This window comes from Acinonyx jubatus, chromosome B4 (genome assembly GCF_027475565.1).
Source record: "Acinonyx jubatus isolate Ajub_Pintada_27869175 chromosome B4, VMU_Ajub_asm_v1.0, whole genome shotgun sequence".
In the NCBI taxonomy this organism is placed as follows: domain Eukaryota; kingdom Metazoa; phylum Chordata; class Mammalia; order Carnivora; family Felidae; genus Acinonyx; species Acinonyx jubatus.
This window is the reverse complement of record NC_069387.1, coordinates 87,751,411-87,778,866: the sequence shown is the minus strand read 5'-3', so window position 1 is coordinate 87,778,866 and position 27,456 is coordinate 87,751,411. Positions and strand designations below refer to the sequence as shown.

General features: G+C 40.1%; 1 protein-coding gene and 1 pseudogene across 6 annotated transcripts in view; both read right to left on the bottom strand.

The window, feature by feature from the left end:
- Nucleotides 1-27,456, bottom strand: part of SRGAP1 (SLIT-ROBO Rho GTPase activating protein 1) — a 279,251-nt gene that overhangs the window by 20,174 nt on the left and 231,621 nt on the right. For 4 of the 6 annotated variants that reach the window (XM_027071345.2, XM_053226451.1, XM_053226450.1 and 1 more), the window contains exons 12-18: nt 25,991-26,093; nt 22,226-22,286; nt 21,868-21,945; nt 19,741-19,875; nt 7,496-7,601; nt 3,380-3,604; nt 1,340-1,419 (exon numbers count right to left, since the gene is read on the bottom strand). In XM_027071345.2, the coding sequence (XP_026927146.1) occupies nt 1,340-1,419; nt 3,380-3,604; nt 7,496-7,601; nt 19,741-19,875; nt 21,868-21,945; nt 22,226-22,286; nt 25,991-26,093 (788 nt within the window). Of the gene's footprint in view, nt 1-1,339; nt 1,420-3,379; nt 3,605-7,495; nt 7,602-19,740; nt 19,876-21,867; nt 21,946-22,225; nt 22,287-25,383; nt 25,418-25,990; nt 26,094-27,456 lie in introns of those variants that run through there. The other 2 variants (XM_027071346.2, XR_008300303.1) reach the window with 2 other exon arrangements.
- On the bottom strand, nt 3,676-7,267 carry LOC113602842 (COMM domain-containing protein 1-like; annotated as a pseudogene).

The window sequence follows — 27,456 nt, the reverse complement described above, 5'->3', positions numbered from 1 at the left end:
GGATGGATACATCCAACCGGAAGACCAACACATTGCTGGTGTGGTGTATATAATTAGAACTCTTTTTTTTTCTTTTAATGTTTTATTTCTTTTTGAGACAAAGAGAGGGAGACAGCATGAGCAGGGGAGGGGCAGAGAGAGAGGGAGACACAGAATCCGAAGACAGGCTCCAGGCTCTGAGCTGTCAGCACAGAGTCCAAAGCGGGGCTCGAACTCACAAACCGCAAGATCATGACCTGAGCCGAAGTCAGACACCTACCGACCGAGCCACCCAGGCGCCCCTAGAACTCTTTTCAAAAATAGTGTGGCTTTATCCAGTCAAGTTGAAAACATGCTTACTCCTAGGTGCATATATCCTGGAGAAACTCCTGTTTGTTTGCAGTACTGCGAAAGCATACACGTTCAAAATACTCACAGCAGCACTGTTTTTAAGGGCAAAAAATAGAGACACCTCACATATTCACCAATAACAAAGGAAATACAATGGGATATTATACAGCTGTAAAATAAAATGATTATAACTGCATGCAACAATGTGGGTGAGTCACAGGAGTGTAATACTGAGTGGAAAATAATCATGACAAGTCTTTACAGTAGGATTCTATTTACAGAAAGTTCAGGAAAATAGAAAATGAGGGGCCCCTGGGTAGCTCAGTCTGTTGAAAGTCTAACTCTTGATTTTGGCTTAGGTCACGATCTCAAGGTTTGAGGGTTTGAGCCCTGCTGATAGCTCACAGTGCAGAGCCTGCTTGGGATTCTCTCACTCCTTCTCTGCCCCTCTCCCACGCTCTGTCTCTCGTTCTCAAAAATAAACATTAAAGGGGGCGCCTGGGTGGCTCAGTTGGCTAAGCATCCAACGTAGGCTCAGGTCATGATCTTGCGGTTCATGGGTTCAAGCCCTGCATCGGTCTCTGTGCTGTCAGCTCGAAGCCTGGAGCCTGCTTCGGATTCTGTGTCTCCCTCTCTTTCTGCCCCTCCCCCACTCACTCTCTGTCTCTCTCTCTAAACATTACAAAAATTTTTTTACTTAAAAAAAAATAAACATTGAATAAAAAAAGAAAATAGAAAATGAAACAATAAACCATTTAAAAACAAACATATAGTGGTTACCCCTGAGGGAGTAAGGAAGGCAATGGTAATGGAGAAGCACAAAGATGATGCTGTCTTTTTTCTTAAACTTGGTGGTGGTCTGTGGTGCTCACTGTAATATTATTATTTTTCATATCTTACATACATTTTGTAAATATTCTTTTGTAGCTACTGAATTCTTAATATAAACACTTCCCAAAAAAGTGGGTATTAAGATTAGTTTTATAACGGTGTGGGTCCAAGGGCATACCGTCTTCACTGGTGTGGGGCTCCGTACCAGCATCCTGATCCACTTCCTCCAGTGTACCGTGCTCACTGTATGGGCTGTCACTGCCAAGTGCAAACAGAAATTCACGTAAAGCCAAAGGAAGAATTTCAAAAATGAACAAGTGCTACTCTACGTAAAGATGTAGGACTTTGGAATGGCAAAAGAGTCAGTTACTGGAGAGCCTTTCCATTAGACGCTGGAGCCTCCAAGGATTATCTGGTCTTATGGGAGTCTAGGTCCTTCATCTTTGACTGGTCATTCGTATCCACAGAAGTTAAAGTTGGCTGAATTCTAGCAGAGTGCGATTATTGTGCTATGGCTACACCAGTTTTTGTAAATTCGTGTCACTATTCCTTACTGCATATAAATTGATGGCTCTTTGATTTCTGCTTTGAATCAACCGTAGTATCTTTCCCACCTTCTGACACGTGTTCATTTTAGATTCGTGAGACTCACAATTTTATTCTTTTTAAAAACTTACCCTTTAACACTACCACACTCCTCAAATATGTGCTGGTGAATGGGATGCATCTACCACAAAGAGAAACCTGACATTGCTGTAAAAGCCCACTTAAGTTGCTGGTGTTGGCGAGAAAGAGTAATTGCTTTATCACTGACTTTCTGTTTAAAATGAGCGATTGCCCATGGAAACACTAGGAATGGGAAAAGGACACAATCAAGCACAGGTGACTGGCTGCAAGCCTCCTTATTAGGGACTTTACCCTGTTTGTGGAAAAGTGGTGACCACAAAAGTTGTAGGATACAACACATCAGATAATATTGACCAGACCTCCACATATCGCTCTTTGATAAAAGGAGTAAGAGCAAAACTTACTGATATGGCCCTGAATATTTGCAAGTGCTAAGATACTGGCTTTGCAGTAAGTATGACTCTGAAGATAAAATTATGCATCTCGCCAGGGCTGAGTTTTATACATTTATCTTCCTAGAGCCAAGATCAATCAGTACCTTGCACATAGTAAGTGCTCAAGTGAATATTTTTAAACTCGAATTTCACGTGTAAAATTGCTGGCTACACCACAGAACTGGAATCTATCATGGTTTGTTGTTAATTTAGAAAGAAGTGCTTCTGGAAATAGTTAATCTTCATTTTTCTTAAGGCATAAGCCAATCGTAATGTGTTTTAAGCCCATTATTATGGTTTAGGTGTACTTTCAGGTACTTAGGCTCTTTCAGCTACCTTCTACTTAATCCCCGGTGAGGCAATGGGATGTGTCCTGAGGAGCGTCCAGAATGGGTTTACATAGGTCTCTTTCCAGCCGCTCCTGGATCTGAGCTGCACAGAACAGTTTCTGAAGTGGGCTGGGAGGCAGCTGTTGAGTGGGAAGGGTCATGTGGGCTTTGGAATCAGACAGACCTGGGCTGCCTCCAGTTACAATTAGTCATTGGACAGGCTTCTTGGCCTCACTTTACTTGGTAGAGTGGTTAGTGTATAAAGTGATCACATGCACCAAGGAGCTGGCACACAGTAGGGGTTCAAGGATTAAAATAAATTTGCTTAAAACGACCATTACTACTATAATTGGTTAGGATAATATTTATTAGTAAGAATGGAAATAAAAATGAAAACATATTTGGTTGAGAGGGCTCCTTTAAAATGATAAACTTGAAATACTTACAGCCCAAACTATTTCAGAATGAAACTGAAATCTGTCAGTTCAATCAGTTATCTTTGATATAAAAGTAAAATTAGCACAGCTCTATATGATACGTTTCAAAACCACTATTCTCTACAGAAGTTACAATAGGGTGGATAGATCTTAAAGGATGTCATCCTTGAGGGAAAAGGGAAGGGATGAATAGGAATTTCCCTAGTGAGAGGCCACGCTGTCATGGGTCTTAGTATTCTCATCTAATCTAAAGAAGCGTTCCTGCTTCTTCTTTTTTTTAAAAATTGGAATCTTTGGCAACTTACAGTCAATTCTTTTTCTTAATTAAATTGATATGTATACTTCCATGATGTTTCCAGGGCAGGGGAAAGACTAAAATGCTTGGACTTACCAGTAGTCATCCCCAGCCATACATTTCTCATAAACAGGGCCATCCAGCTCTTTAGCATCCGGGAAAATAGTTTCATGGTGGATGATGATGGTTTTGACAATTTCATTCACATGCGCCTGACAAGACACTTGATCCTGTATTTCTGGGACGGGCATCAATGTCGGGCCAAAACAAATGGCCAGGTTATAAGGGTCCATCATGTTCTCATCGCTGTACTGTGAAAGGCTATGAAAAAAAGAAAAGTTATAAAAGGCGAGAGAGAAAAAACAAAACTGGTTTTTTTTTTTAATGTTTGTTTATTTTTGAGAAAGAGAAAGAGAGAGAGAGAGGGAGGGAGAGAGAGAGAGAGAGAATGAGCAGGGGAGGGGCAGAGAGAGATGCAGACACAGAATCCAAAGCAGGCTCCAGGCTGTAAGTGCAGAGCCCAACGAGGAGTTTGAACTCATGAACCCCAAGACCTTGACCTGAGCCAAAGTCGGATGCTTAACTGACTGAGCCACCCAGGTGCCCTGAAAACTGATGTTTAATAAAACACTTTATATTTTGAAAATAGGGATCCAAAGAATTTTATTTGGTTTTTGTTATTAGAATAAGATGATGTTCCATACTACTTTAAGTTGGCTCAACAAATTCCAAAGGAAGTAAAGCAACTTATAAACGTTCAACTAGAAAGAAACTGAAAGGGGAATATAAATCCTACTTACTTAATTAGGTGGCATTTTTCAAAGCCACAAGAGTTTAAGATAATTTCTCTTCCAATGGAGACCAGGATCAAGTAAATGAGTTTCATTTGTAAATACTATGGTCAGGCTCCAAATGCTACTCAAGTAAATCCGGGAAGGTCAGTAGTGAGCTCCATAAAACTTGATGGATGTCGTCAAAATTGTCCTCCCACTAATCAAAAACATCTCAGATTTCAGTTTTTTTCCCATAAATCTTGAGGAAAGCCTTGAGGAAAACAAAGCACCTTTTCTTTGTAACCACTGAAAGAAGGCAAACAACTCTGGGCTTTATGATGTGTTTTTGGGTAAGACCACCAACACTACCCTGTCAATGTCAGAAGAGACACTGTTAAGTGCAAGAGAAGGGGAAAAGAATCCCCAGTTCTCTCATTCCTTTTAAAGCTGGCAAACGACAAACTTTGGGGGAGATTTCTGGTCGCCTCAAACTAATTTCTAAATTCAACCTCATGGGTATCTGTGAGGTATTTTCCACAAGGGCCTCAAAATAAGTCTGCTCTTTTTTACTCTAACATGTGCACAAAGTGTTGCTCTAGGGAGAAGCTAGAGACATGATCTTTTTGTGAAGAAAATGTCAATCTTGAAAGGACATATAAAATCCAGGTGAACAGATGACAAATGCAAGAAGGAAAAAAGAGACTCAGCCACATTTGTGGGATGGTGACAGACAAAAAGACACTGAAATACCACATGACCTGATACTTTACCCTTTTTTGGAACTGATAGCCTAGAAAGTCGAAAATACAAAAGCATTATCTCCTCAGCTAACATATGTCTTTCCCTTCTGCCATTTCTCAAGCAGACAGTCTTTAAAAAAAAGTTCACAATAAAGGGGACGGTCATGTTACAGATCATCTGGAAAACGGATGCACAGAGGACAAGTGAGATTCAGAGTAAGAATGGTCTAATTTTCAAAAGACACACATAAGCTCAACAGGGAGTCACAATTCATCTTTCTGGGTCTTTCATTTAGTGCTGGCTTGAAGAGCAAAATCTTCATATAAAAATGTGCTATCCAGGTTTCAACTTTACAATTAAAAGAGAATAGGTTATTTCTTTTCTCAAAATTCCTGTCCCACGCATCCTATCCTAGAGGCTGAGGCTGGTCTCTGCATGAAGGCAGGTGTAGCAAGCCGGGGGCATCTTTGGGCAGACATGCTGAAAGCAATGCCAGCCGGCTGACTCCTGGCACATTTGCTCTTCTGTTGAGATACACGGTGAGTTCGAGTCGGGTTTTGAGAACTTTCTTTTAAAAAAGTTTTTTTAAAGTTTACTTATTTATTTTTGAGAAAGAGACCGAGAGAGCGAGTGGGGAGGGGCAGAGAGAGAAGGGGAGAGAGAGAGAGAGAGAGAGAGAGAGAGAGAGAGAGAGAGAATCCCAGGCAGGCTCTGCACTGTCATCACTGCAGGGGCTCGAACTCGTGAACCATGAGATCGTGACCTAAGCCGAAAACAAGAGTTGGATGCTTAACCAAATGAACCACCCAGGCACCCCTGGTTTTGAGAACTTTCTTGATTTATGGTCTGCTTTCCTAGTCTACTGTGGTTTTTTGGTTCATGGTGGGTTTTGCTCAGGTGTGTCTGGAAAATTCGGTGCGGACAGCATGCAGAGGGCCAGCAGCAATGCAAAAGGCACTTCATACTGGGGGAAGTGAAGCAATTAAAGGTGAAGACAACAAGCCTCCAGATTTTTGTTTTTTATGAATTTGAGGATTTAATACTAATGAGGGAGTAAGATTTACACACACACACACACACACACACACACACACACCCAACCCAAGGTCACTGTGGATGGATCATGAACACCTTTGCTTCAACAATTCCATTTTCAGCAAAGCAGGTCAAATTCCTGAATTCATAGAAAGTCAGGCTCCTGTCCACGTTTCCCTATTTCCAGCTTCATTATAGCAACAGGGGTGCGTATTTGAGCTGAGTGCTTTGGATGTGATTTGCTGTCAACTTTCTCGTTCAGGCCCCGAAGCCCACTGTCCAACAGGCTCTGGTTCATGAAGCTCTCTTGAATTTTTGTCTTGGGCTCTTCCAGAGCTTGTAAACGACAGCAGCTTGTTGAGATGTGACCCCACCTTGCTTTTTGGTTCAAGCAGTCAAGAATGCCTCCAGTTGGTTGTCTACAGACGCAACAGACCTACGAATCCCCCTCATCTTCGCCAGAAAGGGGCAGAGCTCTTCAGGTGATGCCTCCACATAGAGCCGGTTCCGCAGCAGCAACTCCGTGATGTCCTGGTGCCCGTGGAAAGCTTCCTAGGCAAGGCTGCTCAGCAGCCCGCTCAGAGGTTTGGAGCCCTCGAGCTTGCCTGCCATAGTCAGCAAGCCTTCGGATTTTTAAAGCTGCCTGGGTAACTAGGCTTATTTAAAGGCAAAATTTATAGCCATCTATTTAACCTACACATAGTGTATATCTATCTCTCTAGATACTGCTTATTTCCAGTGGCGACTTCTGTACAAATGGGTTCCGACTGTCACTTGTGCATATTTTACTTCCTTGCAAACATTTCCCCATGATACTTGGTTTCCAGGGTCAATCTGACTGGGTATGATTTCAGAAATGGTTAGCAGGATTGTAGTAAGTCCTCATGGCTTCTGAGAACTTTAAACGTCTAATGAAGTAGAGAAGAGAACATATCCTAATTTTAGGAAGGGAGAATCCGTGCCACATGGAGAAGGCATTTCCCTGAGCTTACTCCCCTTCGATCATCGAATACCAAGGGGACTCTCAGATATGACTTGAGGAAGATAGTCTTATAATGGGCCCCATTTTTGTTATTATAAAGTAATGCAAATGAAAATCCAGTTGCCTAAATTATAACAATAAAGTTTCTTTGAAAATAAGGCAGTGATTATCTTAAGGGTTCTGTGACATTGTTTTAGAGACTTTTAGAAGTATCTTCTTCTTGACGAGGTCTCATTATATTGAATTGCAGACACTCTTTCTTGGATCTGTATATAATTTGCACCTAGAGTTGCACTCCTCCCTTGACTACAACATCAAAAATCACAGAAATTTTCTGCAGTGAGCAGGTGGGTTGCATCATTTTGACAAAAACATTCATGACATTAGCTTTGGATGGAAGTTGGAAAAACATGTATTTCACTGAACAAGTGTTCTTTTTAGTAATATTTGTGTATTTTTGCATGTAAGGCCACAGTTTCTGCATCTTTCATCTATCCTGCAATGACCTTGATCTGCTGAGGAAAAACATAACTTTGGTCTACATTTAATCATCTCCTCTTCGACTCTGCTGATAAATGGGACCTAATGTACATTTTACAGAATCCAAGAACAAAAACAGAATTCAGAGCAGTGCAAACGGAATGGAAGACAGGCATTTTGGCAGAGCATTAGGGTACTTACTGATTGAGGAAGGCAAAGAGGTACCTCATCACGATAAGGACGGACCTAGGCAAGGTCAGGAGGAGTTTGCGGATGTGAAGCGCCCTCTCATAGAGATTATCTATTCCTACAGACAGAAGAGAACATGGTCAGGATCCTTTCATCTGCTACATTTAAAGCAGAACACTGAGTACCAAATTTCATATCCAACCATAAGCAATCCTTTGGCCCTAGGTGGGACGTAACTGTAATCAAGACAGCGAATCTACGATCAGCTTGGGTGTAACACCATTTCTGAGTGTCTCCTTTGACCCATCACTGTTTTTTCTGATTTCCATGGTCTCGAGCAACTTGGCGTCTTCTAGGTTTAAAAATAATTTTTCACTTGCTGTTATTTCTAGATTTTGCATCTGATATGGTTTCAGCTCCTTTTTGCTTCATGTCAACTAAAGTAGCTTTTGGGGATATCTCCCTTATGATTTAATAATTCATCCTATATTTATTTGTCTATTACTATGATTCAGGCAATGTACCAGGCTTTGAATCTCTCCTTCCTCAAAATTATTGTAGTATTTTAATGATATGACTTTTTACCTTGTGTTATAATATGTCATCAGTTTTTCAAACATGTATTTTAGCAGAGCCTACTAGGTTTCAGGTACTGAGTCAGGCATTAGAAATATGTTAGTGATTTGAGGGGTGACCGGCTGGCTTAGTTGGTGGGATGTGCAACTCTTAATCTCAGGGTTGTGAGTTCGAGCCTCATGTTAGGTGTAGAGATTACTTAAAATTACATTTTATATTAAATCTTAAAATAAAATAAAATCTTAAAAATAAATAGAAAAAAAATACATTAGTGATTTCATTCTGGCTCTCACAGAACTTATACCATGGTGTTTGCAGTTATTTATTTCCTTATCCTGTTTTCCCTGAGAGAGCTCCCTGAAGACAGGGGTACCTGGGACTTCCCAGTATTATCATATACCTCTTTACTAGGAATACAAATTGCCTAAAGCTTCTTAATACTAAAGTGCTTGTGAACAGCAGCAAAACAATACTAATAATCCAGTATTTTCATAATGGTCTATATTTTACATTTTCACATTTGTTACCCAGTTTAATGCAGATGACAATACTAGGGAGTAGGTAAGCCATGTAATGTCATCCCCACTTAACGGATTAGGAAAATGAGAACTGGGTAAGTGGCTTACCCCAGGTTACCTGGCTGGAAGGGTGGAGCTGGGACTAAAACCTATTTTCTGTTTAAGTCTGGTTGTCTTTCTTGGATTTTGACATACTTTAAAGTACAATATATTTTTTTAAGATTTTGTTTTTAAGTCATCTCTATACCTAATGTGGGGCTCGAACCCACAACCCTGAGATCAAGAGCTGTACACACCACCAACTGAGCCAGGTGCCTCTTTATAAAGTACAACTTTGAACACATCCAATAAGCATATGTTTGAGAAAAGTATTTATTTTTTATTTTTTAAATTAAGTACACTCTATGCCCAAAGTGGGGCTTGAACTCAAGACCCCAAGATCAAGCATCACAATCTCTACCAACAGAGCCAGCCAGGCACCCATGAGAAAAATATCTCAAGGAATATTTCAGAAACATTTTTGAAGTTTACTCTAATTTCATATTACTACATTTACTCTTAATTATGCTTGAGGTATTCACATATCCTACTCAAAAATGTCAGACTGTTTTTTTTTTTTTTTTCAGGCCTTAATTTCTGACACGAGAGCCAAAAGACTCTCCTTCTACTAGGTTTTTGACCTTTGACCTTCTCCCACCCACAAATGTGGTTGACCCTCTACTTGGTTCTCTTCAATGGCAAACGTGTCTGGTCTCGAGGTTAGGACCATCCCTTCTAGGAAGGTGGCATTTTCACTTCATTTTTCAATTTTCTGTGGGACATAAGTTCTGCTGCTTCTATCTCTGGATATCTCACTGCTGATTTCCTAACTCAAGTCTTCATTATTTCTAACTGGGACCATGATAATACTTTCCTAATTCAGTTTCCCATTCCAATTCCTTTAAAACCAGTGGTTCTCAACCTTGACTTGAAATCACTTATGACCTAATCTTAAAACTAAATATTGAGATTTCCTAGCATTTATTCTCAGGTCCTTAAAAAATTGCATGCATAAGTGACTTTCGATTCATGCCTGAAACCAAACAAAGTTTAACATATTTATGCAAATTATAAATTGAAATGATGACTTATTCTGTTAACGGTCTTCTGACTGGCAATACCATCCCCTCTTTTCCAGCCATATAATGGTTATTATTAAAAACAAAACAACAACAAACACTTCTGCCATTGTTTACTGAGGATCTGGGTTGTTTCAAGAGTTAAGTCTACTGATTCTCTAGGCCAATCCTCAGTATAAGGTTAAGGTCAACTGTCAGGGAGAGCTAGTTTTGGGGTCTTAGAGGCAAAAAAAGAATGTGAAAGAACTATTTTTTTTTTCTTAAAAATTTTTTTTAAAATTTACATCCAAATTAGTTAGCATCTAGTGCAACAACAATTTCAGGAGTAGATTCCTTAGTGCCCCTTACCCATTTAGCCCATCCCCCCTGCCACAACCCCTCCAGTAACCCTCAGTTTGTTCTCCATAATTATGAGTCTCTTCTGTTTTGTCCCCCTCCCTGTTTTTATATTATTTTTGTTTCCCTTCCCTTACGTTCATCTGTTTTGTCTCTTAAAGTCCTCATATGAGTGAAGCCATATGATTTTTGTCTTGCTCTGACTAATTTCACTTAGCATAATACCTTTCAGTTCCATCCACGTAGTTGCAAATGGCAAGATTTCATTCTTTTTGATTGCCGAGTAATACTCCATTGTATATATATACCACATTTTCTTTATCCATTCATCCCTCGATGCACATTTGGGCTCTTTCCATACCTTGGCTATTGTTGATAGTGCTGCTATAAACATGGGGGTGCACTTGTCCCTTCAAAACAGCACACCTGTATCCCGTGGATAAATGCCTAGTAGTGCAATTGCTCGGTCGGAGGGTAATTCTATTTTTAGTTTTTTGAGGAACCTCCATACTGTTTTCCAGAGTGGCTGTACCAGCTTGCATTCCCAATGAAAGGAACTATTCTTAATGCATTATTCTTTAATCTTTGCCAAATCCCATAGGGGGCAAGTTGTTTCCAGGCTGGAAGAGGACACAGGCAATTACTTCCAAGAGGGCTAATTTTAATTCACGATCCTCTGGTTTCTATCTCTCGGTTCTAAAGTTAGTTCCCGTACCCTTTAAAGGTAGTTTCAAAGCTTTATTAAAAACAAACAAACAAACAAACAAAAAAACCCAACCACATCTGGGGAAACAGGTATTTGTTCATTGAGTGGTTAATTTTCTTTTAATTTGTTAATTTTTAAAGAAGTTGTTATTTACATGCCAGTTAGTTAACATACAGTGTAATATTAGTTTCAGGTGTATAATTCAGCAATTCCACAGTTCCACAGAACAGGTATTTAGAGAGCAATCTCACAGCAGCATTATTCATAATAGCCAAGAGGTAGAAATAACCCAAATGTTCATTGATGGATTACCGGATCAACAAATGTGGTACATATACACAACGAACCATTACTCAGCCTTAAAAAAAGAAATGACATTCTGATACAACATGGATGAACCTTGAAGACAACTTAAGTGAAATAAGCCAGACACAAAAAGACAAAGACTGTAGGGTTCTACTTACATAAGGTACCTGGAATAGTCAGATTCACAGAGACAGAAGGTAGAACAGTGGTTGTCAGGGGCTGGGGGGGAGGAGCAGGGTAGTTACTGCTTTCCGGGTATAGAGCTTCAGTTCGGGAGGATGAAAAAGTTCTGGAGATGGACGGTGGTGATGGCTGCGGAACATGTATTTAATACGACCGAACCGTACGCTTCAAACGGAGAAGATGGTGCATTTTGTGCTATGTATATTTCACCGCAATTAACAAAATAGATCAGGGGAGGGCACCATGAGATGCAAACGAAGGATTTCAGGAGAGAGAAGCCACAGGCATGTAAAAAAGTGACACCAAAAAGGCCAGATAAGATCACGGGAGGCAGGCGTACGTCCTCTGCAACTACAGGAAACGTAAATCAAAGCAAAGCGGAATCGCTGGCATCCCTGAAGTGGCAGCAGATCGATCTGTCCCAAAGGCCTCGGAGCGTGATGGTTGTGAGCAGGACTCAGATACTACCTGGCTGGTTGCTCAACAGGCCTACGGCACACATCCTACAGGAGTCTCACTCTGGCACAAATGACTCATTTACTCTCCTGAGTCCAGTTAGCAGGTCAAAATTTATGGTTGCTGCGGACGCTCTGATTAATGTGCGTTCCCAGCTGGCTCTGAGCGCAGCGACTCATGATCTCTCACCGTTTTCTGCTGCGTGAAAAGACGGATCTTTTCGTCCCCTCAGAAGAGTTGTCAGAAAGGAAAACCAGTATTTCGTGTGGGTCTCTTTTAAGCTGGCCTTTGCTTCCACAATTCGGAATCTCATGTAATTAGGTAAAAGTGGCATTCGTCCAATCTTGGTCACAGGCTCAGAGCTCCCTAGGCTTATTTATGTTTTTTTCCTGGCACTGCACGGTTCCCATGTCAGCATCCCAACTTCACAGCATGGGGCTTTGACAGCTCTGTGTAAATGTGTGTGAAAAACTCACCACAAAACACAAGTTACTTGACAAAATGGCAAAAAGCTCAAATGGCCATTACTCTGAACACACCAGTTCTCTGTGCGCTATGCGCAAAAGTATTTGTTTGTCCGAAAACAAATAATAAATCACAAGATGCAAGCTTATCCCCAAGTATGACAAGAGGGAAGGAAATTAACGGCCATATTCAGAAATGGTTTATTGAAGAGCAGGTACACAAATATTTCTGAGCTCCACAGCTCAACAGGCAGTATTCAAGGTGAAATTCCCAGCCCAATGCCATTTTTAGGTTCACTGTCAGGTCCTGAAAATTGTCAAGGTACCAATCAATTGTGTGCATGTAATAGTGTATGTGTGTGAATGAAAGCGAAAGAGAAAAACAGAGAGATGTTCTAGTACATTTAGATGAATCTTAGCCTAGCCTTGAGATGAGTTACTGGCTGCTCTTCTGGGTGAGAAACGAAATGGCTTGCAAATCTTCCTAATTAATCATTAATAGATTGAGTTCTGTGAATTAAACCATAACGTTCTCTCCTAAATAGCAACAACTGTAGAAATAAATAAATACATAATGTTTCTCCTCCTGCTGAATGATCAAGGTTAGTAAAGAAACAGTCTTAGATTAGGAAGCTTCACTTATTCAGTTCGGATACTAAGCCTGTTCCGTATTTTTAAGGGTAAAAGGAACCCCTAATAAGGCATCAAACAGAAATTTAGAATTCAGACAGAAACCATCACATATGCTACAAAGCTGAAAGAATTTTCAGCAACAAAAACACACACTGGAGAACGAGGAAGACAAAACAAGAGATTTTTTTCCATGAAACAATTAGAAATGGGCAAATAGATTTATGTACTAAAAGGCTCATCATAGTATTTTGTTTAATTGCAAAATCACTGGAAACAACCTAAATTTCTAAAACTAGGATGTGTTAAATAAAAGCCATTATATGGTCACTAAAATCTTACTTTGTAAAATACCTACTGACACAGGAAAACGTTAATAACATCATTAAATTTGAAAAATGGCTTTTAAAGAGCAAATGATATAGTACCATTTTAAGTAGATATATTGAGATATAATTCATGTATAATTCATATATGCAAGGTATACAGTTCAATGGTTTTTAGTATATTCACAGTTCATCAATCATGATCTCAGTCCGTTTTAGAACATTTTCATCATCTCAAAAAGAAATCTCACATCCATTAGCAGTCATTTAGTATGATCCCCTTTTATTAAAAGTCTGTTATTTTATTAAAACATCCATACAATGGACGATTGTATTTGGTGATAACATAAAGTGCTGATACATGCTACAACATGGGTGAACCTCGAAAACATAGCTAGGTAAATGAAACCCATCACCAAAGACCGTAGATTGTATAATTCCATTTATATATGAAATGGCCAGAATAGGTATGTTTATAGCAGGTAGATTCATGGATGTCTGGTCCTGGGGGTGGAATGAGTAAATGGGGTATGTTTGCTAATTCTGGTTTCTTTTTGGAGTCATAAATATGTTTTGAAATTGTGGTTATGGTTGTATAATCCTGTGAATATACTAAAAAACATTGATTTGTATACCTTAATGAAGGAATTGTATGGTATGAGAATTATATCTCAGTAAGCTGCTTTTAAAAGTAGATAGGTGGGGCGCCTGGGTGGCTCAGTCGGTTTAGTGGCCGACTTCAGCTCAGGTCATGATCTCTCAGTTCATGAGTTCGAGCCCCGCGTCGGGCTCTGTGCGGACAGCTCAGAGCCTGGAGCTTGTTTCGGATTCTGTGTCTCCCTCTCTCTGACCCTCCCCGTTCATGCTCTCTGTCTCAAAAATAAATAAACGTTAAAAAAAATTTTGTTAAAGTAGATAGGTATAAAAAAAACTTAAAGAAAAAAGTACATAGGTATACGTATAGGAAAAAAACTGGGAACATACCAAAAAGGTTTACATTATCTATACATAGAGGAGTCACAGCTGGTTTATTTTCCTAGATTATTTTCTAATTTTTCTACAGTGATCACATATTAATTGCATAATACAGTTATTTTAAAAATGTACTGGCTGGTTATTTGACGATTTTAAGAAATTACTGTTATTTTTTGAAGGTATGATAATGGTATTATGGCTATGCTATATTTAAAAAAAAAAAAAAAAGAGAAGAGTGTTCACCTCCCAGATAATCATACACACAGAGGAAGTGATGTAATGTCAGAGGGATGATGGAAGGGGTAGAGGTGGGGTAATTTTGTTCAAGAAATGAAAACTGTTCAAGTTGGGTGATTATTTATACTGGAGTTCATTATAATTTTCTGCATCTTTTTATAGCTTTATAGGTGAAATTATGTATGATAAAAGAGTCAAGGGGTGTTTGGACGGCTTGGTTGGTTCCATGTCTGACTTCAGCTCAGGTCATGATCTCATGGATTGTGAGTTGGAGCCCCATGTCGGTCTCTGTGCTGACAGCTCAGAGCCTGCTTTAGATCCTCTGTCTCCCTCTCTCTCTGCCTCTCCCCTGCCTTGCACACACACACTCTCTCAAAAATAAATAAGCGTTTAAAAAAAAAAAAGGGTCAAAAAGAAGGTTGACTATGAACAGAATGGATCATTCAGTTCCACTTTGGCTTAAAAAAAAAAAAGTTGTATGTGCCCACGAATACAGAAAGAGCAGAAGGAAATGCAAGAAAATGTGTACATACCATTGAGTCTCTGAGTAGTGGCATTACGTGGGACAATATTTTGTTTCACACGCTTTTTGTGTACTTGTCAAGTAGTCTCAAAGACTACATGTTGGTATTGTGGTAGGTAAAAGACCCCCTTAAAAAGGTTTCCTCATGCTCAAGGAGTCACCTGGATAACAACACATAACGTAAAATGAAGTGCAAATGTGTCCTCTGGTTTCCCAGCTCCGAGGCAGCCAGGAAAGACCACAAATTGCTTGAATAGCTCTTGTAGGGCAAGTCCTGTGGACTTCTGCCCTAGGGAATCTCAAGGCCATGGTTTATGGCCATTCTAGGAGCTGCCCAGAATGTGTGGGCACACTCTGGAGCATTTACAAAACCATTCACAAAGTGCATGGTTTAAAAAAAAAACAAACAAAAACAATCCTCGGTGAGAAACTGAGACACTACCAAGGACGTCACTTCAAATTTAGATTGCACTGGAGTCTACCAGGTGTTCATCCAGGTAAGTAATTTTTAAAAAGAAATATGCAGCGAATTGGGGAATGAATAGTGCACATTAAAAAGAGCGCGTGCATGTGTGCTAATGCCAATTTTCTTTTACCGCGTATATTTGCAAGCTTCCAAGGAATGTAGTATTTACGGACATGGAAATGGCACAATAACAACTCACCATTAAAAAAAAAAAAATCTTCCCCCAAATTCTCCAAAAAATAAGCAAAAAGTAGTAGGTAACCAGACAGCTATGTAAACTCTTAAAAAAGATGAAAAGTGAAGATTTTTCTATACAAAGTAAATACCACATGAAATTACTTTAGTAGGAAAAATCAGTCCAATTATAGCAATGCCAGGAGAAGATGACACGGATATAAACGATCAACCTACATGAGATCTCTCTCTCTCTCTCTGTGCTTCTATTACATACTAACTTAGATTGCATTTATTTGTAAATACCTTAGCTCTCTTACTACTTTTTTAAACCTCTTGAAGGCAAAAATCAAGTCTTTGAATCCCTAGAAAGTTTTGCACACTGCAGGCAATTAATCAATGGTTCAGATGATCAAGAACTGTAATGTCAGTGAAAGGATATAATGATGAATGACATATTATACCACTCTGAAAGAACTGATTGAAAATCTAGAAAAAAAACATGGTATATACATCAGGGTCACACTGGTATGAGAAAAATGCTTGCCTAGAGATAAATCAATAATAGCTAGAAATCCTCTCCTTTTTAAGAGATTAGATGTTGGAAGAAAAGGGGTTGTTACAAACAGTGCCACTGTACGTTCTTGAAAAACCTCCTATTCTGCAAAAATGTGCACTAAAAATAACAGGACTTCTGGGGAAAAGTAGGGTTGGGACACACTGCTCAATACCTATGCAACTTTGTAACTCTAGCACTAACAGTAAGTAACATTGACAGTACTACCTAAATGACTAGCACAGTTAAATCTGTAACTAACCAGCATCGCCACTCTCTAGCGTCCTTAGCAACCTTCAAACCCGGGACTCCTGCCTTTTTTTTTTTTTTTTTTTTTTTAATGTTTACTTTTGAGAGAGAGGAGAGAGAGAAGGGCAGAGAAAGAGGGAGACATAGAATCCAAAGCAGGCTCCAGATTTCGAGCTGTCAGCACAGAGCCCAACGCGGGGCTTGAACCCACAAACCATGAGATCATGACCTGAGCTGAAGTTGGATGCTTAACTGACTGAGCCACCCAGGTGCCCCAGTTCAGATTTTCATAACCACAATAATATTTTTTGTTCAATGAAAGTATGAAGTGATTTTACAACACTAACTGACAGGGCAGTCCAACGCACTTTATCCCACTGGTACATGTAAACACGTATGTTGATAAGATGTATGTACCTAGAAAACCACTGAGCCTTGTAGAGTGCTTATTATTTTTCCAGATTTAACTTTCTGGCTAGGATATTAGGAAAGTCTCTGAACAAGGCCAAAGGAGAATTCCAGAAGTGTGACACTTCCTTTTGAGTTCTTTCCAGCTGGGTCATAGGCCTACTGTGGTGACTCAGGCTATGTAAGGGCCTTGGAATGGACACACAAGGCACAGTTCTGAACCCCACACAAGACATCAGGCTGTGTGAGGTGGGGGTGGAGACAGAATTACGCCTGGTGAGTTCATCCTCAACAAGAGCCAGGATTTTAGGCCTGAATACCGACAGAAGAATTCCGGTGAAATTTTGGTGGCATTCAACGACTATGAGTGATGTACTTACTGTGTACCTGGAATTAATGATGCCAAGCATTAGGGCTACAAAACTGAATAATCTGTCAAGACCTCGCAGGCCTGTGCAGCTCACTGTAGGCATTTCAGTGAACATACTCTTTGCTAGGCACTCCTCCTGGTATCTCACATGGATAAGCTCATTTACTTCTCAGCCCTGTGATATGTGGTCTGCTGTTCTCCCTGTTTTATTTTTGTGAAATGTTTACTTATTTTGAGAGAGAGAGAGAGAGCACGAGCACACAAGTTGGGGAGGAGCAGAGAGAGAATCCCAAGCAGGCTTCGCACCGTCAGCACAGAGTCTGACACGGGGCTCGATCTCACATACGGTGAGATCGTGACCTGAGCTGAAATCAAGAGTTAGGCGCTCAACTGACTGAGCCACCCAGGCACCCTTATTCTCCCTATTTTATAGCTCATGAATCTGGGATGCAGAGAGCTTAAGAAACTTGCCTAAGGTCACATAGCTGGTGAGCAATTTGAACCCAGGCTATTTGAGTTGAAAGCCTACATTCTTAACCTCTTCCCTGAATTTTCTCTGTAGCACAGAGAAGGAGGGGTTAAAAACGTTAATGTGGGGCATTAAGAAAAACGACAGACCTATGTACACAGTGGAACGTTAGTAGAGGAGACAGGGACTAATTTTCTGCGAGGGGGTATGGGAACGACGACATGCTGAAAGGGTGCCGGGCCAGCAATCCTTCAAGCAGATGTCACATGGCTACCAGGGACAGCAGACCACACGGCGTGGGCAAAGGCACGGAGATGGGCGATGGCCCAGAATGCTGCAGCTTGTGGTGTGCTGCTGTTGATAAACGAAGTACACAGCCCAGGGGTGGCAGAGGGAAGTGTGGACAAGCAGAAAGGGACCAGATAGAGAAATGACTCCGTTCTAGGAAATGGTCACACCAAGGAGCTCATCTTCTGGTGGGAAATATTGAAAGAGGTTTTAAACGAGAGTGGTGGGAACAATACGACCAAATCTGCCCTGTGGGGTCTAGCCATGGTGTGAAGGACAGAATGACACGGGGAGGGGGTGGGTAGGAGGGAAGAGTTGGCAGGATCTAGAAGTAGGGACTGACTCCACTTGGCAGACTGTTACCAGCAGTCCCAGTGGAAGCCAAGTCACTGGCACTGGAGTGGGGAAGGAGGGATGAGCTGGGAGAGTTTCTGATGGTAGGAGGACTTGAGGACTGGGGGGCGAACTAAAGGGTGGGTTGGGCAGGTGGGGTAAGAAGGTTTCTTGATTTTTTTTTTAATTAATTAATTTTGAGAGAGAGAGAGAGAGAGCGCGCGAGCGAGCACACGCATGAGGAGGGGAGGGGCAGAGAGAGACGGAGAAGGAGAATCCCAAGCAGCCTCCGTGCTGACAGCCCAGATGCTGGGCTTGAACTTGAACTACGAACTGTGAGATCATGACCTGAGGCCAAACCAAGAGTTGGACATTTAACTGAGCCTCCCACCCCAGGCGCCCCGAGGCAAGCTTGATTCTTATGCAGGCCCTCACTGTGGGATTTGAATCAGCTCTAGACCCTTGCCTGGGAACTGGGGCTTTAAAAAGGCATCCTGTGGGGCGCCTGGGTGGCTCAGTTGGTTAAGCCTCCAACTTGGGCTCAGGTCACGATCTCATGTTTCATGAGTTCGAGCCCCCCATCTTTGGATCCTCCCTCTCTCTCTGCTCCTTCTCCACTCACACACACTCTCTCAAAAAGAGATAAACATTAAAAGCCACATGCATTTTTATTTTTATTAAATTTTTTTTTAACGTTTTCTTTTTGAGACAGGGAGAGACAGAGCATGAACAGGGGAGGGGCAGAGAGAGAGGGAGACACAGAATCTGAAACAGGCTCCAGGCTCTGAGCTGTGAGCACAGAGCCCGACGTGGAGCTCAAACTCACAGACCGCGAGATCATGACCTGAGCTGAAGTCGGCCGCTTAACCAACTGAGCCACCCAGGCGCCCCCACATGCATTTTTAGATGTACAGAACTCGGTATGGTTAACACTTAATTCCCGGCATCATTATTTTCACCTTTCCTGTAGTGTCAACCCACCCCCCCAACCCCGCCTCTGCCGCCCGAGTAACACAGTAATGCTGTTTACCTGCTGATGATTCTCAGTTGTATGATACATCATTCATAGTCCCACAGCACCTTCGCCTATTAGCTGGGGATGCCCACGGACAGATAATTACCACCTGGTGTCTCTGCACTGTACTGATGGTCATTTACCTCATTTTACTTTAGTCCTCGACGTAATGTTCCAAGATGGGTAAATTACTCCACTCTTAAGATTGGTGGAGAAAACCAAGAACCAAGAGCCAAAAAGAAGTTACATTCCATGTTACAACTTCCCCCTCTCCCTTAGCTGTCGGTTGGCACCTGCCTTTCTGCTTTATTCCAGTCACTAAGTGGGACGCTCTCGGGCTGTATGGAACTTGTGGGTGGGTGTTCGGGAGCAAAACCCACTCAGCTCAGGGCGAGGCCACAGCTGGAGGATGACTCACATCGTATCCAGAAAGAAAACAAACGGTCTCAAAAATCTGGTGGTCAAGGGGTAGTGGTTAGGGGAGGATATGCGGAGAGGGGCCGCTGCCTTTCCAGGAAATTGGTGAGTGAAACAATTCTGGTGCAAAAAGACTTAAAAAAAAAAAATCCACTTACTGATACAAGAAATCAGATCGTTGAATCTTTCCTTAGGAAAGAGGGGGTTTTCCAGCCCACGGAAATACAGCTTTAGAACGCCAGCAACGGAGTTAATATCATGGTTACTCTGGTCATCAGCCAAAGGGTTTTCACCTATATAAAAAAAAAATCAGTTACATGCACAGTGCTTCTTTTTCTTCCTCTGAATAAAGATATATTTCTGTACTCACACATGTTTCTATATATACATGTATCTTTTAATTTCACTTTATGAAAGATTATATAGTACTAAAATTAAACTAATTGGTTTAGATATCCCAACCCATGATTAACCTAAAAATAGTTGGTTAAAATAAAGCTTTTTAAAAAATCTCAGGCTACCAAATAATCCCTTACAAGTTACCCATATCTTAAAATAAAATATTGTGGGACTTATAGTTAAAATCTAATCTTAGCTTGGCATGAATTCAAATACTACACTCTGTGTTTTTTATCCTACTGGGAAAAGACACAATATAGATACAATATCAGAAATATTATAGGATGCACCTAATTGTGAATGCCTACAATTATATAAACATTTCCCAGTGGCACGGTGCTGTTCACGGCACATTTGAAAGCTGCCTTCAGCAGTGGGAGATTCTGAAATCTGATAGAGGAATTTGAAAATGTACCCTTACTAGTACTGAGGGATTTGTATAAAAAGTACAAATTTAAAAAATATATCCCAAATACGAAATTATATCATTCTTTATGGTAAGCAGTTTTAAAATTTATATAACTGGCCTGGCTATTCCACGTCCCTGAGAATTAAACTGAGATAAAATTCTTGAGAAGCTCAACATAACATGCAGCCTTAAGTCAAACTCCATTTTTTATTCACAGGTCTGTTCTGAAGTTCACAAAAATTGTACACTGCGTTTTAACTTTTTTTTTTTTTTTTTTTTTTTTTTTGCCTCTTGGGGCAGTTTATTTTCAGGGACCTGGGATTCCTTTTTCTCTGGGAAATGATTGAACACAAATTCACAATTTTTTTTTTCTTTCCCACAGAGAGAAAGCCTCACCCAAAGAGATCACAAACAAGTAACAAAATACCAGGGGGATTTCCAAGGAAAAATAATAAAGCATTTTGCCTGTGGTAACTGGCACAGAAAGTGACGCTTTAGACACTTCAGCTTATGCTGAACATGGTTCATAGAAGAGCCTGGGAGCATGTGGCTGCTGAGAGAGAAGGCTGTTCTGCTCCACACATCGTATCAGAGAACTTAAAACAGAAAAGACAATCTGGAGCCAAGTTGATCTCTTCCACCAAGATTTCAAACTTTCAAGGGCTCTGTGACAAAGGAAATGAGACTGAGAGAGAGAAGCCTCGTCTCCAGGCCATGATAACCCCCACTCTGCATGTTTAGCCTGATGAAGGAAGGTACAGATTTACCCAGGAGTCCAAGGACACAAATCATCATAATTGGGGAGCATCAGTAACTAAGAGCCATCACTAACGAGTTAGGCATTTGCAGTGATTATACCACATCCCCACACCAAGTTGGAATCTTGCAGATGAGGAACCTGAGACCTAAAGAAGAGATGAGTAGCTTGACCAAAATCAAATGATTAGTAAATCAAAGAGTCTGATTTGATTCTGGGTCTGCCTAACACTAACGTCTACGGCTTTGCTAATTATAATGTGTGGATTAACAGTTCAGTAGGATTTATTTGAAGCCAATTATGAACAAACGTAAGGTCACAGGGAAGGAGTCTGGGGGTGGTAATAAGAGGGAGGAAAGCATTTCTGACAAAGGACACAGACATGTAGCTGGGATGAGTCACCTCCAACGCCTGCCAAGTAGGCCCAGGGCTATCGGGCTATTCTTCTAGAACCCTCTCACGTGCCACCTTTGACACATGCTGAGGATTACCAATGCCAGTCCTAAACTGGGATATAAAGCTCATAAGTTTTTGTATACTTGATTACAAAATTTTATGATTTTGCCTTCATTTCTCGGCTATTCCAAAAAGCTTCCTATCTCAACATCCAAAATGAAATGAGAGGTTCCGGAGATACGCAGAATGAGCATGCCACTTCACTCTGCGGCAAATGATGGCTTTTTTAACATGGTTTCTTTGTAGGTATACACAGGCAATTACCTCTCTCAAATGAATTTTTAATATCATTGACTTCCACCTGGGAACCAGACACTCTGAAAATCCCCTGATGCTGAAGACCTAAAGAGAAAAGAAGAGGAAGGGGATGAAAAATTTCCATCACAGCCTCCAGGTTCCCCTTTCCCCAGTAATCAAATGTTTAACGGAAAGCACATTCACTGAAATATTTCCAGTGATTATTTTTTTTTTAAATAAGAATTTCAGAGGTGCTTGGCTGGCTCAGTTGATGGAGCACGTGACTCTTAACCTGGGGGTTGTAAGGTTGAGCCCCACATTGGGTGTAGAGATCACTTAAATAAACCTTAAAAAAAAAAAAAGAATTCCATAGTTTAGGGCTTACCATAGAGATTGATGAACCGAATACAGCTTTCCACAATGAGGGGGATAATCTGTCCTGAGTCCTGGGTAAAGAGATGGAAACCACTTAACCACAAAAGAGAGGCATAAATCACATACAGTAATAAAGCTCGCAGTTTGACCCTACTTAAAGAGTGATTTTTACTCTTTTTAGATGATCATTTCCAAATATACCCCCCTCTAAAATACTCAACAAAGGCCAAAAATCAAATTATATTTAACCAAAGGTAGATTTCAGTTCTGGAGCAAACCAAATTAAATGCATTTAAGGTAATTCTGTTTCAATCTACTCTGTTGTATCTGGAGATGTCAATGCTAATTCATCTCTTTTCCTTATATTTAGGCTCACACATCAAAGTGAATATGTGAATCATTCATTTTTTTTAAAGGTTATTAGAAGTAATTAATCTAATGGACCTAAGAACAACTCTCTGTATTCTAACCATAGCATCTTAGGACTATCTTAGGTGGCCATCTTACAGCCATCTTGGTCACCAAACACAAACATTCAGCCATTTTGGGATCCTCTCTGTGACATCCCTGAGAGTACACCACCATTTGGATGACAACAGTTATTTAAAAAAAAAAAAAAAAAAGCTTATATGTTTCCAGATGCAGGATATGAGGATGGCTTTATAGATGATTATAATGTGTCATATATTTATTTGGTCTGCATCAGAACTTACTCATCGATTTTTCATCGTTATTTTTACATGTTTTAAGGACTATGAAAAAACTGCACAAATGCACATCCCATTAAATCTTGCTTTCTTAGGAAGGGGCAGTTTTTTGGCCTTCTTTCCCCACTTCTTGTAATCCAGTCAGTGCATTCTTCACTCTACAGTCAGTGAACAAATGTGAACCCTGGAACTTTTTAAAAACATGTACAGGATGACAGAGGAGATCAAGGAGCTGCTGAGGTCACAGTTAAACATGTATCAATGCCATGCACTCCATGTAGTTAAAGAAGGTTACGGGCTGTGGAGTTATTTTCTGTGTACTTTTAAAGACTATGCTCTTTTACGAATGAGATCTTTATAGGAAACATGGAGATTCAAAATGATTAGCAGACATCAGGTACTAATTCATGAGGAATTTTATTCTGAAACACAAGAAGAATTTGGTTGTCTTAATACATTAGAACAATTCAGAACCCACTAACCAGAAGGGGAAGGCTTGGGGACAATGCAGCTGAGCAATTTAAACTATTATTCCTAAAACGGGTAACACACTTCTCGAGGAATAGTTTTATTTTAGGTTTTAAGACCATCTAATCAGTGTGTAAACCAGTTAATGCTTCAATTACTTCTGGAGCCTGCATTAAGTTTCTCTGATTAGTTAAATTGTTTTAGGGATGTAAACTCTATTAATTTCTTAGAGAAGGTCCTTAAGGATAAAAACTCTTTTTAGTGTGACTAGTTGGCGCAAGAATAGCAATGTAATTACATCAAAACTTACTGAATATGTGAGGGGACTTTTCTTTAAGGTATGTGTGCTTTAAGGGAAGTAACCCTTATATGAACAATTCATTTAACACTGTACTCTAGAAGAACAACAAATATTTAAAGGCAAGTGATAAAAGGAGAACATTAGTTTGCACCTCTGCTGAACTTAGTATTAAAAGCATAAACAAAGAATAAAATGTTATTAAAAGAAAAATGTTTGCACAAAGAGAGTTCTCCATAAAATGTCTTAAGTTTTTATATGATTCAAAAATATTTCCACCTTCACATTTACTCAGGTAATTGCTAATCTTGTGCTGATCATCTGTATTCTGATATAATGAATTTTGTGGTCAAAAGATAACTGTGTGTATTAATTTAATTTCATGGATGCCAAACGTGTTGGTAGAAAATATTTTATAAGAAGTGAAACAATGGGCTGTGCTCCATCTATCATTCAAATAAATCCCTTTGTGCCTCAAATTTTCCCATGGGAAAAAGGAAAAGTGGTTTGCTCTTGTTGTCTCACGGTGGTATCGTGGGGACGTCAACTGATCGAGCAAGTCCCAGAAGCACAGAGATCTCTGTATCCATTGTTTTACTGCTAAGACCTAAGATTCTTTACATGCCATCTGGGACACCAAGGGGCTCACATAAGTGAATTTCCCATAATAGATGGTTTGCTCTTTCTTTAGTACCTAAATTCGGGTTCTATTAACTGTTCTTAATAAAAAATCTCTTTAAAAAGGTAACGGGAGTTGTCCTATCACCTTAAGCAGTCATTCTTGGACTGTGTTATCCAGTGCCATGGGATCACACACTTGTCTCTTTGAGCTTTCCTCTATCCTTCCTCTGCACATCTCAGCGCTCTCATCTCATCTGCCCTTCTCTCCATGTCATTTGCCCCCGCTTACAGGCCACGGGCTGGGAAACTAGCTAATCAAGTGTGACAAGAATTTGATATTACATTAGAGCCAATCAGGCTCTTTGGAGGCTTATGGCAGTGGGTTTGTGATTGTGATTTAGGTTGTCCGGTGGCTTCTCAATGCCAAGGTGAAGGGCCCAGTTTTAAGGCAGCCAGAGGTTTCTAATCTCTGTGTGTACGTGTGTGTATGTATGTATGTATGTATCTGTCCATGTGTACATGCCATATGCACACATTTTTTTAGCCATTAGTGCACATATTTGATACAAGATCTGTCTTAAAGAAACTAAGCCATCTGTAACATATTATCGGGGAGGTTAGTAATGATGTAGTTTCCTATGTAAGTTTAGTCTTCTGAAACTGTCGTAAAATGTTAGCCACGAAAAAGAAAGCTCTTCTCTTTTTTGTCTAATTTACATGAGGGTCCACAATCCAGTATTGCTGTGCATTTGGTATTTAACACTGGTTTGCCTTAACAAGAGCCCTTGACTTGAATTTGGTACAACTGACAAGTGTGTAATGTAAAGACTATTTATCCAGTTTTGCTAGAGAAGACAATTCTTCCTCAATCAGTGTTTGATTTCTGTAATCCCTTTTGATAGTAAATAGGTAGGAATCTATAAAGAGTGAAGCCTGTTTTTAAACCTAATTTCCAACTGCAAACATTGTTCTTTTAAAGACCTTAAAAATCTAATTAAAGCCAAGCATGATGATGGTTTGAAAATGATACCAAGAGCAAAAGAGGCTGTGCCCTCGCCTCCCTTTGCACTATACCTGATGTCTCGCGTGCGAGTTCCTTCGTCCTCGGCTAGAAGCATTATCAGAAATACAGGATGAAAAAGAAGACAGAGTAAACACAGCAGAGATACAAGATCTAGACCACAGGGCCTTACAATTTATCCAATATAATGAATTCCTCAAGTCATGGGAAATCAAGACTCTTGCTGTTCAGAGCTACCCTAACGATGTACTTTAAAAATATATTTTGTGCCATCTAATTTGTGCGAGTAAATATTTTACACTGTCTGTTAACTAAGTCGAATTTAAATAAATTAAATAAAAAACACACAAGACCAAAATATTTTATCAGGTAGCTCTTTTCCTTTTTGCACAAATTATGGCTTTTTTTTTTTTTATTTTAATAAAGAGGGCTTTCTCTTTTGCCAGCATAATACTACCCACATTTATTTCCTCTTCTGAAGGCACTCAAACCAAATATTCTTTCCTCTCTGACTTCAGGAAATATTATATTGATTTTCTGGGAAAGCAAAGAGCCCCAGGACAGACTTGGACATAATGACCTGCCTCTTCTTACGAGAGGCTGAGACCATTATAGGCAAGAAGCGTGGAGATCAGCCACCCAAACGGCTGGTGCCAGTACCTTGACGAATGTTTCCAAATCCCCATTAAACAACTTAGCATTATACTGTGAGCGGGGTCTGGACTTCCTGTGTTTCTGGGGCTTAGGGGGAACATTTGGAGGCCTAAGGGAAGGGAATATAATTACTGAGCATGGCAGAAATCAAACAATGAATGAAACCCCCACAGGTGACATCAAAATTACAAAACAGGAATTCTTGTGTTCCCTCCCCACCCCTACCCATGGGGAAAACAGTTCTTCCCATTTCCCATTTACTTACTTTTACTTATGTGATCAAAAGCCATACAAACTATTCATTCAGAGTACTCTTTTCTTATATGCTGTATTTGATATTTGTTTGCTAGATTGTTTAAAAATGAAATTGTGAGCTATCTGGCCAAGTGTTACAAACTCCACTTGCTTACGGGTCACACAGAAGACACAATGAGTCATAAAAATTAGGGCTCTTGACAAATCCCAGTATGAGAAAGTAAATATAATTATTTTTATTTACAACTAAAATATCGCATCTTTTCAATATTCCTCAGATATTAATGGGGTTTTAGTTTATGCAAAAGTTAACTATCAACAGAGTCACAAGTGAAAAAATGAGTTTGGTTTCAATGCTCTTTCAGGGCAGTAGATAGAGGCTCATATGAATTATTAGTTCTTTATAACAAACTGTCTCATCACTTAAGTATTTGTAGAGCATTAGGATGCACCCCTTATTCTGTTCTGGACTCTCTCCATCTCCAGTCTGTTTGCCTTGGTGGCTAAGTTAGGGTCTCTAACACACACATGCAGTGTTCTGCATGCTATATTTAGACCCTGCCTCGTCTTGCCCTGTAGTGCAGACAGGGAACTTCTTCTGTTCCTCTTCCTTAAGAGCAAAGAGAGCCAGAAGTGCCTGACTCAGCTTCTTCAGCTGTGCTGAATGGAATACAGGGAAAAACAGTCCCAAGAATTTTCTTCAGACATTCCTATTTTAACTCCCTAATTGGAAGGCTTATATGAGGGTGTACATTGCACTTGAAAATCAGGTCAAGTCCTTCATTATGCTGCCAACTGTCTGGGAAGAATTACCTTTTTGGTTCATTAAAGTTCAGAAAGGCCAGTTTAGAAACAAAATCCTAAGAATATGAGGAAGCCTGACTAGATTTGTAAGACATTACGCCAATCTATCAAGAGAGGTGGGGGTATAAATTTCATTTAAAAAAAAAAAAAAGATGAGCACTGGGTGTTGTATGGAAACCAATTTGACAATAAATTTCATATATATATAAAAAAAAGAGAGAGGTAGGGGAGCAAATTTGACAGCCTTCCACAGCCAAATTCTAAGACTCGACTAGCAGGCGGGCTCAGAGGACTGATGGGGTGTGCAGCAAACAGCACCTGAAGCCCCATGTGCTTGACAGGTTACAAGGAGTCTTTGCAAGCGTCTAGAAACAAATATGGAAACTTCTATCAGGCAGCACGTCATGTCCTGC